Source organism: Malus sylvestris, chromosome 15 (assembly GCF_916048215.2).
Source record: "Malus sylvestris chromosome 15, drMalSylv7.2, whole genome shotgun sequence".
Classification (NCBI taxonomy): Eukaryota; Viridiplantae; Streptophyta; class Magnoliopsida; order Rosales; family Rosaceae; genus Malus; species Malus sylvestris.
Window position 1 is genome coordinate 22,974,987 of NC_062274.1, and position 11,823 is coordinate 22,986,809.

At 38.9% G+C, this 11,823-nt stretch overlaps 1 protein-coding gene across 1 annotated transcript; it reads left to right on the forward strand.

The window, feature by feature from the left end:
* Positions 1-3,516: 3,516 nt before the first annotated feature.
* On the forward strand, positions 3,517-5,262 carry LOC126605844 (probable galacturonosyltransferase-like 1). The gene has a single exon (XM_050273298.1). The coding sequence runs from the start codon at positions 3,845-3,847 to the stop codon at positions 4,910-4,912; it is 1,068 nt and encodes a 355-aa protein (XP_050129255.1). The 5' UTR covers positions 3,517-3,844; the 3' UTR covers positions 4,913-5,262.
* The last annotated feature ends 6,561 nt before the right edge of the window (positions 5,263-11,823 follow it).

Consider the following 11,823-nt stretch of genomic DNA (forward strand, 5'->3'; position numbering starts at 1 on the left):
ACCAATCAAGACTTCAAAAAAAAAAAAATCATTCGGACCTCAGTAAGCTTGATTCTTGCATTTTAGTAGTTTCAAATGTGATTGTGGTCGGGTCTAGGTCGGAAATGGAAGAGGATCCTCTCCTGAGCTCAGGATGGGGATCCTCTTGACCACTAAATCTGGACCGTTCAAATTTAATCCAACGGCTCCAAATAGGAGGATTATCTAAAAGTTATAATAATTGCAACCGTCAGATTAAATTTGAACGGTCCGGATTTCGTGGTCAAAAGGATTCCCATCCTGAGCTCAGGAGAGGATCCTCTTCCGTCGAAAATTTCCAGACAAATATATTTAAATGTTAAAAAAGGAGGGAACAACTTAATCATATATATATATATATATATATATATATATATATAATTACCTTGACATATATTTGTGATCATTAAAATGCAAGATATCCAGACAAATTTAAAAAGGGTTAGAAGGATCACAAGAAACAAATCATTTTCTAATGCGTTTTAATCCGTTTTGAGAAACAACCAACCTTTTTACCTTTGGGTCGCATTCAAACGAACAGAATCATCTTTGGATCCTTTTGGTGAGGATATTGAAAATTTGTAAATCGTATCCGTTTATTATACATCGTTCAGTCAATTTTTATCAGATACTGTTTGTATTTAATTTTACATAAAGATATTTAAAATAATTTTTGACCTTACGATATACGATGAACGTATATGATTAATGAATTCCCGAAATTTCACAAAGAGGATTCGGCAACTCTCTTACGTCAGGTAAGGCTACAAAAATATCAGGTTGTACAATTTAACGAGGTGGCTCAAAAGATCAACACAAATTTCGGATCCCAAATTTCTAGTGCCCCCATCATATGACACATGAACTGTCTATGTAGGGTTTCGCACTAAGTATTTTCCCTCCAGTACCCCGCACAAAAGGCATAACATAATTCAAGTTAGTGCTCCCCTCTTGCTTGAACAACTTCATGTCCAAGTTTAGTTTAATTGTATTATAATTAGGGTTTAAGATGGTACTATATGACCACTTAGTACTACCGTATAATAATATTCATCTTTATTTGTAAGTAAGAGATTATAGGCTCGATTCTCACCACATGCGAAGTTGAACCACATTATTGCTAGCCTATTGTGAGGCTTAACCCACCTTCTTCCCCTTAGTGTAGATAATATCGTTTGTTAAAAAAAAAAAAAAAGATGGTACTATATGATTAGGGAAATAGCCAATAGGGATTCGGGGCTACTGCAAAAGCAGGGTAGGACACTAATCAACATCCATGTCAACATACATGTTACAGGACAAGGATTGTCTGCCCTCCCACTTCCCGTGCCCTGCCGTGCCCTCCTGTTTGTGTGGTCACGATTAAGTCACGTCAACATTTTATATTACTATAAATTTTTGTCTTATTATCTCTATAAAAAAACAATATAAAATGTTGACGTGGCTTAACCGTGACCACACAAAACAGGAGGGCACAAGAAGTGTGAGGGCAGACAATCCTTGTCCCATGTTACAAGGGTTCACGACTTACATTTCCTTTAGTTTAGGGTTCGTTTAAAAGTACGTATTCTTTATAACATCAAATGTCCCTTAGGTATTGAAAATGTCCTATGGCTATATCTTAGTTAACTCATTTTCTTCTCATTAGTGGAAGATATCTTAAGTGAAATCCGTTTCTCTTTAGTTTCGGGTTCGTCTGAAAATAATAAAATACTTCCCCATGAATTGCTAGAACTATTTCTATAATTAGCCCCAAAAAACAATACTGGTAAATGATGTCCATACAAGAAATATTTAAATTTTTAATGAAAACTTTTTAATGATAGAAATGTTATCGGACAAAAATGTTATGTGTGTGCTGGTCGTCTAGTAACTACCATAAATGTATATAAAAAAAATGTGATTTTTGTGTTTTATGACCAATACCAATATTTAAACAGTACCATTTGTGTCACATTCCGGCTCGAGACGGATCACTTCCCGAGCCCGCTCTACCACCGTAACATGATATTGTCCACTTTGGGTCCCGACCACGCCCTCACGATTTTGTTTCTGGGAACTAATGAGCAACTTCCCAGTGAGTCACCCATCATGGGAGTGACCTGGCCACCTTCTCGCTTAACTTCGGAGTTCGGACGGAATCCGAAGCCAATGAGCTCCCAAAAGGCTTCGTGCTAGGTAGGGATGAGAATATACATTTAAGGATCACTCCCATAGGCGATGTGAGATGTTACAATCCACCCCCCCTTAGGGGCCCGACGTCCTTGTCGGCACACTTCCGCCTAAGGATTGGCTTTGATACCAAATTGTCACATCCCGCCCCGGGCCCGCACCACATCTCAGGCCCGTTCCACCACCGTAGCACGGTATTGTCCGCATTGGGCTTACCATTCCCTCACGGTTTTGTTTTGAGAAACTCACGAGTAACTTCCCAGTGGGTCACCCATCATGGGAGTGCTCTGGCCACCTTCTCGCTTAAATTCGGAGTTCCGACGGAACCCGAAGCCAGGGAGCTCCCAAAAGGCCTCGTGCTAGGTAGGGATGAGAATATACATTTAAGGATCATTCCCCTGGACGATGTAAGATGTTACAATTTGACAATAGATTCCAAATTAAGAATGAAGCTATAAGGACATTTCCTTCTATACCAAATTAGATGCATTTGGTGTCAGAACTTTCTAGTTCCCATTTCACCCTTCTTGGAATCACTTCTTGCTGGGAGTTGTACATGAAAACAGAGTATAGCTTTGAACAGAAGCAGACACATAAAGATGATATGAGGTTGGGATTTGATTTCCCTGAAGGGGATACCTCACCAGCTCACCTACACGATATATGATGCTAGTAATAAACTTTTAATTTGTGGAAATTTGTGCAATTAATACAACAATCTTAATATTTCATGCTCATTTTTTGTTTAAAAAGTAGTCCAGCTCAAGGGTTATGGTGTCCTAATCACTTTTTATTTTACAACCTAGACAATTAGGGAAAGGGGATTGCTTCAATTCCTTCCCTCCAGTGCTTTAATATTCAACTTAATTAGATAGAGTAATAAGAAATTAATAGAAATAGAAGAATGATAGGAAGACCATCTTTTTAGACCATATTTTGTAAATCATATGATATAACGATTGATGGTTGGATTATCTTTTGAGAAAATATATATTTGAATTAGTAGAACCTAATAAAATGTTACTTTCCACGTGTATATCAAGTTTTCCTTAGCAAGCTATGCAAATTGATAGTGATTTGTAAATTGTAACTCAAGTAGTTAAGAGCGTTGATTTATGCACCCGAAGTTTTGTGTTCAAGTATTTTTTTTAATTCAAGAATTTTTTTTTAAAAAGAAAGAAATTGAGTGTGACTGGACGAAATTAATGTACACTTACCTAGCTAGTAGAGTAGCGGTCTGGGTCTTGATGGCATATTACCAAGTATATTGGTTTCCAAAAATTTTGGTAAAAAACCACATATAAGGAAGCAGAATAATCCCATTCTTTTCCTGGTAAGAGAAATAAACTGGCTCCATTTCGTTTGTGTTTGAACAACGACCCCCTTCCCTTGACTTTGCTTCCTCAGCAGCTCAGTTTTGAAACCAACGTGGTTTCAAAGCCACGCAGAAATCGCAGAAGTGTCCTCTCCCCAAACACTCTACACAAACTCCCTCTCTCTCTCTCTCTCTCTCTCTCTCTCTCTCTCTCTCTCTCTCTCTCTCTCTCCTTGTCAAAAATTAAACACCCTCTCCTCCCTCAAATTAAAACCTAACCACCACACACCTCCTCCCTTTCCTATCACCGCCTTTCCTAATTGTCCAAATTTTCTTAACATGCTCTCTTTCTTCATCAGCTTCATCCTTCTCTTTACGACCACCACCAATGCCGCCGTCACTACTTCTGAACAACTTAGGGAAGCGCTCGCCACATCCACCACTCAAAGATTCAAGGAAGCACCGAAATTCTACAACTCCCCCAGCTGCCACGACCTCAACAACCACGAGCACAAGGTGGCCGTGTGCTCGGATGAGGCCGTCCACGTGGCAATGACCCTCGACGCCGCCTACCTCCGCGGCTCAATGGCTGCCATTCTCTCCGTCCTCCAACACTCCTCCTGCCCGGAAAATGTTATCTTCCACTTCGTGTCCTCCTCCTCCACCTCCAACTCCCAACTCCTCCAGCAAACCATCGCCAAGTCATTTCCCTACTTGAAATTCCGAGTCTACCCCTTCGATGACTCGGCCGTTGAGGGGCTCATCTCGACGTCGATCCGCTCCGCCCTCGACTGCCCGCTCAACTATGCCCGCAACTACCTCGCCAACATCCTACCGACATGTGTCCGCCGTGTCGTCTACCTGGACTCCGACATCATCCTCGTCGACGACATTTCCAAGCTGGCGTCGACCCCGCTGGGACCCACCCAAGTCCTTGCCGCCCCGGAGTACTGCAACGCCAACTTCACATCCTACTTTACGCCGTCGTTTTGGTCGAACCCGACACTCTCCCTTACCTTCGAGAACCGCAAGGCTTGCTACTTCAACACCGGCGTCATGGTCATCGACTTGGACAAGTGGAGATCCGGCGGGTACACGGATCGGATCGTGGAGTGGATGGAGCTCCAGAAGCGGATGCGGATCTACGAGCTCGGGTCCCTGCCGCCGTTCCTATTGGTTTTCGCCGGAAACATCGCTGCCGTGGACCACCGATGGAACCAGCACGGACTGGGCGGAGATAACTTTCGTGGGTTGTGTCGGGATTTGCATCCGGGTCCGGTGAGCTTGCTGCATTGGAGCGGGAAGGGGAAGCCGTGGGTGAGACTAGACGCCAACCGGCCGTGCCCATTGGATGCTCTGTGGGCCCCATATGATCTGTTACAGACGCCCTTCGCGCTGGAGTCTTGATTCTTAATTAAATTAGACTAATAATCGTCACATTATCAAATTCATTAATCATTACTACAGGAGTCTAATATCTTTATAATAAAAGCAAATACATTTTTCTTCTTTTCTTTTAAGTCCATGGAAATTTGTAGTCATTGGGTGAGAAAACTATACTGTTCGGAACTGAGGCTTCTGGACTTTCTGGATGTGCCGTGGCTCATGATAATTGGTGAGTAAATTGAAGACTTGGTCGCTCGATCGAGGTTTTTGTTGTACATCATACAAGGGCGTTAATAGACTTAAATCCTACAGTTGTGTTTTTCTTTTGGTTAAATTGGAAACAATTGAATCATATCAGAGAAAATTTGATACTGTTTTTGTTTTTCCTTTATTGGTTTTATGTATATGTGTACTTAGTGTTTACATTATACTTATCTATTAATCACTGTTTAAAAACTATTATTAGTACCAATGGTCCGCTTCAGCACCCAGTTACTAAATCCAACTTCCACGTGGTAGTCAATTTCCCAAATAATCTTCTTCTTGTTTGCTTGTTTTCTTTTCTTTTTGGGAGTCTTAACGAAACATTCATAGTACTGTTCACTTTTAACATTAAAGACATTTTCACTTTAAAAAGTCACTCTTGGTACTATTCACTTACAACACCTTTTTGTTCTTCTGATTAAAACTCAAAGTTTCCAAACTCTTTTCATTAGTTTTCTTTTTCTTTTTCCTTCTTGTGTTCTTTATGTTAATGTGTAAATTGATGAATTGATAAAAGAGGATTACAAGGTTGATTAGTATTGTGTCTTAGCTCATAGGCTGAGATTGAGTGATCAAATTGTAATGTGCTAGTTAAGTCTCATATGACTTGATAGTGGACAAGTGTCTTAACCTAAGCAGTGTATAATTGGATGGTTGAGATTGATTTGAGGATCTATCTCTCTTTCTCCTCCAACGATTATTTTGTTGGTATGTGAGCTCACATGCTTAGTGAGCACTCTCTGAAAAATGGAAGAAGTTGCAGAGTAACATTCTCTGAATTTTCCTTGATCGAAATTCCTTGTTTCTTTTCTTCTTCTTGTCTGAGAAATCTACATTTTTCTTTCTTAATCGCTAACATGGCCTCAGAGCCAGGTTGGGTCTAAATTTTTGGGCGTCGTGTCTGTTAGGGTTAAGCTCGGATTCACAGCAACAAGCTTATTGCAGTGATTCAAGCTCATATCTGTGATCGAGTCTAACATGGTTGGATCTGGAGGAGGAGAACTCAGAGCGCCAATCTTCAATGGCGAGAATTTTGATTTCTGGCTAATCAAAATGAAGACCATTTTCCGTTCACACGAATTATGGGATCTGGTTGAAAATGGGTACGAAACTCCAATGAAGAATGAGGAGGAGCTCACGGAGACGGAGAAGAAGCTGATGCGTGAGAATGTGGTCAAGGATGCTAGAGCACTTGGAATCATCCAAGGTGTCGTTTCAGATCAAATTTTCCCAAGGATTGCAACCTAGGAAAGTGCAAAGGTTGTGTGGGACATTCTGAAACAAGATTTTGTTGGTGATAAGCAAGTAAGATCTGTGAAACTTCAAGGTCTTAGGTGAGATTTTAAATATACTTGCATGAATGATAATGATTCTCTCTGTATGTATATTGTTACACTGTTTGATCTGATTAATCAAATGAAAAGCTATGGTGAAGATCTGAGTAATCAAAGAATTGTTCAGAAGTTATTAATTAGTCTACCTAAGTCCTATGATAGTATTGCAGCTGTGATAGAGAATACTAAGGATTTAGACACCATAGATGCACATGATGTTGTTGCTATCTTAAAGGGTTATGAACAAAGGGTTGATAAAAATAGGGAAAGTAGTATGGAGAAGGCATTTGCTAGTTTGAATATTGCACCGAAATCAAATAGGTTTAACAGTCAACCAAACAATAGCAAACACTAGAAGAATTTTAAGCCAAAAGGGAAACAGTGGGGTAACAAGGCTGATTAGGGTAATAAGGCTAGTTTTCATGTGAAGAATGATGCTAATAACGCTGGAGATAAGTGTAAATTTTGTGATAGATTACATTATGAAGAATGTTGGGTTAAGAACAAAGTCAAGTGTCACAAGTGTAGCAAAATTGGTCATATTGCAAGATACTACAATACAAACAAGGCTGTGCAACAAGTGAATTTTCCTAATCAGGTAGATGAAACTGGAAATCTATTTTATGCTAATCATTCAGGGGAAATGAAGAAGATAAGTGATGAATGGTACATAGATAGTGGATGTAGTAATCATATGACATTCGGGGAAGATTTACTTGTTGACATTGACATAAATGTGAAAGCCAAAGTTCAAGTAGGCACTGGAAACTTGGTTGAAGTGGCTGGAAAGGGGATACTGATCATTGAAACAATGAAGGGCAGAAGATACATAAGAGAAGTAATGTTTGTACTTGGTATTGCACAGAACTTGCTCAGTGTAGGATAGATGACAGAACATGGTTATTTTCTCTTGTTTGGAGATTATAAAGTGGATGTGTTTAATGACAGGTCTCTTAAAAATCTGGTGGTTAGTGTGAAACAGAAGGGAAATAAATGTTTTCCTTTGATTCTCAATACCAACAAAGAACTAGCATTGAGAACAAATGTGCAGGGATATGCAAAGATGTGGCACAAAAGATTTGGGCATCTAAATTTCAGGAGCCTCAAGCTATTATAGAGTCAAGAAATGGTATTGGAGCTGCCTGAAATCCAAGATAGTAATGATGTATGTCAAGGTTGTGTACTTAGGAGACATCATAGGGAGCTATTTTCAAAGGAGATCACATGGAGAGCACATGAACCATTGGAACTGATACATTATGATGTTTGTGGACCTATGAAGGTTCCAACCACAAGTGGGAACAGATACTTCCTCACATTCATTGATGATTATTCACGAATGTGTTAGATCTATTTTATGAGGAATAAATCAAAAGTATTTGGGATATTCAAAAAGTTTAGAGCAATGGTTGAACTGCAATGTGGTTACCCTTTGAAGAAATTGAGAAGTGACAGAGGTGGAGAATTCACCTCCACTGAATTTAATGCATTTTGTGAATCAATTGGGATGGAAAGACAACTCACTGTGTCCTATACTCCACAGAAAAATGGAGTGTCAGAAAGGAAGAACAGAACAATAGTGGAAATGGCTAAAAGCATGTTGTATGAGAAAAAACTACCTTACAAACTATGGGGAGAGGCAGTCAACACTGCAGTCTACTTATTAAACAGATGTTCTACAAGTGCATTAAACTGTGTCACACCATTTGAAGCCTATAGTGGAAGAAAACCAGGGATTAAACATCTCAAGGTATTTGGAGTTGTATGCTATTCTCTAATACCTGGAGATTTGAGACATAAATTGGACGCATCAAGTGTAAAAGGAGTCTTTATTGGATATGGAGCTTGTGAGAAATGATATAGAATTCTAAATCCAACCACAATGAAGGTGATTGTGTCTAGAGATGTAGTGTTTGATAAGAATAGGAAGTGGGATTGGGAAGAAAACAAAGTGAGGGAAATTTGTGTTCCTCTAATTCCACCTGAGTTTAAAGAAACAGATGTTAGTGAAGTTGAAGAGTCTACCAGGATATTATCTCTTATTTCTTGTGAAAGATCAAAAGATCAGGGTGCAAGTGTACAAATACATCCGGTGGATACTGAAGCATTTGATTCAACACCTTTGAAATGGAGAAATCTAAGTGAGGCATATGAACACTGCAATCTGTGCATTGTTGAACCTGAAAGCTTTGATGAGGCTGCACAAGATGAAGCTTGGAAGGCTGCAATGCAAGATGAAATTAATATGATAGAGAAAAATCAAACCTGGAACCTGATGAATAGACCATTTGACAAGCCAGTGATTGGAGTAAAGTGGATATACAAGACAAAGCTAAACCTAGATGGATATATGCAGAAACACAAAGCAAGGTTGGTAGCCAAGGGATATACACAAAAGCCTGGTCTGAATTACAACGAGACATTTGCACCCGTTGCAAGGTTGGATACTATAAGAACATTGGTTGCTCTAGCTGCAAAGAACAATTGGCAGTTATTTCAACTAGATGTTAAGTCCATTTTCTTGAATGGTGTACTCTAAGAAGAGGTGTATGTGGATCAACTAGATGGGTTTATTGTAAAATGAGAAGAAGACAAGGTGTACAAGTTGCACAAAGCTCTTTATGGATTAAAACAAGCACCAAGGGCTTGGTACAATGAAATTGATGCTCATTTTGAAGAGTGTGGTTTCAAGAAGAGTGATAGTGAAGCAACTTTGTATACAAAAGAGAAGAAGGGTAAAGGAATACTCATTGTGTCAGTTTATGTTAATGATATCATTTATACTGGCAGTAGCATTGAAATGATAGAAGAATTCAAGGTTAATATGATGCATAAGTATGAAATGACAGATTTGGGTTTGTTGCACCATTTTCTTGGAATGGGGGTTATGCAAACTGAAAGCAGCAATTTCATTCATCAAAAGAAGTATGCCACTTCTTTACTTAAGAAATTTGGATTACAGGATTGTAAACCTGTCAGTACTCCACTTGTTCCAGGTGATAAACTGAGAAAGGATGATGATAGTGGAGCTGTCGATGTAGCACAGTTCAGAAAAATTGTTGGTAGTTTGTTGTATCTTATTGCAACTAGGCCAGATATCATGTACGCTTCTTGCTTATTAGCAAGGTTTATGCACTGCTCAACTAATAAGCACTATGGAACTGCTAAAAGGGTGTTGAGGTACATTCAAGGAACCTTAGACTATGGTTTGGAGTACAAGAAAGGTCAAGGTGCAATGTTGTTTGGATTCTGTGATAGTGACTAGAGTGGATCCGAAGATGATATGAGAAGCACTTCAGGATATGCATTCACCTTTGGAAGTGGAGTATTTTCTTGGTCCTCACTCAAGCAACATTGTGTTACATTATCCACAGCTGACGCAGAGTACATCAGTGCAGCAGAAGCTACTGCACAAGCAACTTGGCTAAGGTTTGTGTTGGAAGATTTTGGTGAAACACAAACTATGGTAACACCTTTGAATTGTGACAGCACCTTTGCTATTGCAATCACCAAGAATCCCATTTTTCACCAGAAAACGAAGCACATCAATCAAAGGTATCATTTTATCAAGGAGGCTTTGCAAAATGGAATCATTAACTTAGTGTACTGTCCAACCAAAGATCAGGTAGCGGATATATTCACAAAGGCATTGGCCAAGGAACAGTTTTGTCATCTTAGAGAACAATTGGAAGTAAGATCAGTTCACAATTTAGGGGGAGTGTTAATGTGTAAATTGATGAATTGATAAAAGAGGATTACAAGGTTGATTAGTGTTGTGTCTTAGCTCATCAGCTTAAATTGAGTGATCAAATTGTAATGTGCTAGTTAAGTCTCATAGGACTTGATAGTGGACAAGTGTCTTAATCTAAGTAGTGTATAATTGGATGGTTGAGATTGATTTGAGGATCCGTCTCTCTCTCTCTCTCCTCCAACGGTTATTTTGTTGGTATGTGAGCTCACATGCTTAGTGAGCACACTCTCTGAAAAATGGAAGAAGTTGTAGAGTAACATTCTCTGAATTTTCCTTGATCGAAATTCCTTGTTTCTTTTCTTCTTCTTGTCTGAGAAATCTACATTTTTCTTTCTTAATCGCTAACACTTTACCCTTCATGACTTATTTGAACACATCTTGTACTTGGCTATTGCTTCTAGGGTTTGACCACTATTTTAAGTACTAAACGAATTAAGCTCAACATTTTATTCATTGCAATCAGCATGTTAATTATTAGTTAATTAATAACATATTTTAATTAGTACAGTTATGTATTGTTCTTTCAAACTTGTTAATACTATGATTAAGTTCCATTTGAGAGTACTAGTGGCAAGTTTTGGTGAATGAAAAAGTCCTCAGTATGCTATTTGTTGAAGGAGAATTAGAACTAAACTATAAACCAAATGTTGCTTAATTATTTGTTGTTAGGTCAAGATGAGATTGGTGAGGTCATGCTTACACTTTCTCTTTCTGGTGAAAATCACTTACATGATGATTGCTTTCAAGTTTCAACCCCTCACTTCTCATTTAGATATTGAAATATATTTGTATACATAGTCTACGATACCTGTTAAAAATATTATTGTACACTTCAATCGAACAATGTTTTCATATGTTTTTTGAAGAGGACCCTCTCCTGAGCTCAGGATAGGGATCCTCCTGATCACGAAATTCGGGCTGTTCAAATTTAATCCAACGGTTGCAATTATTATAACTTTTAGAGAGCCCCCCCCTGTTTGAAGCCGTTGGATTAAATTTGAACGGCCCAGATTTCGTGGTCAGGAGGATCCCCATCTTTAGCTTAAGAGAGGATGTTATTCCTATGTTTTTATGCCCACGCACCCTGTTATGGCGTCCACCACATAAAAATTAACATTGTTATTACCAATAATAATATTATGTGCTATTAGCTACAAATTAACTAGTATGAGCTGTGATTTTTAACGTCGTGTTATAAGGCCATCACCAACCGAAAGGTTTAGAGGGCCAAAAATAGCCCGAAAACCGTCTTCAACGAAGAGCTATGCCAAAGGGCTTGTGGGCCCTACAGGACAAAAAAGGGCCAACCGGCTGGCCCAACTTAGCCAACCAGCCAGCCCTAAACTGGGCCAGAATTTTCATTATTCCTGTCGGTTATATCCGACATGAATGGTAGGCCAAAATTTCAAATACAACGGCTAGCTGACGTCATTTACCGTTGGATTCAATATTTTTTTTTTCTTTTGGGACAATTTTTTTTTTTGATGAATTTAAAAAATTCCCTTTTTTTCCCTATAAATACCTAAGCCATTCTTACACCATTTCTCACATAATTTTCACAATTCCATACTATCTCACTTCAT

What these genes read in the sequence shown, in the direction of transcription:
- LOC126605844 (XM_050273298.1), top strand. Translation starts at nt 3,845, where the DNA reads ATGCTCTCTTTCTTCATCAGCTTCATCCTTCTCTTTACGACCACCACC.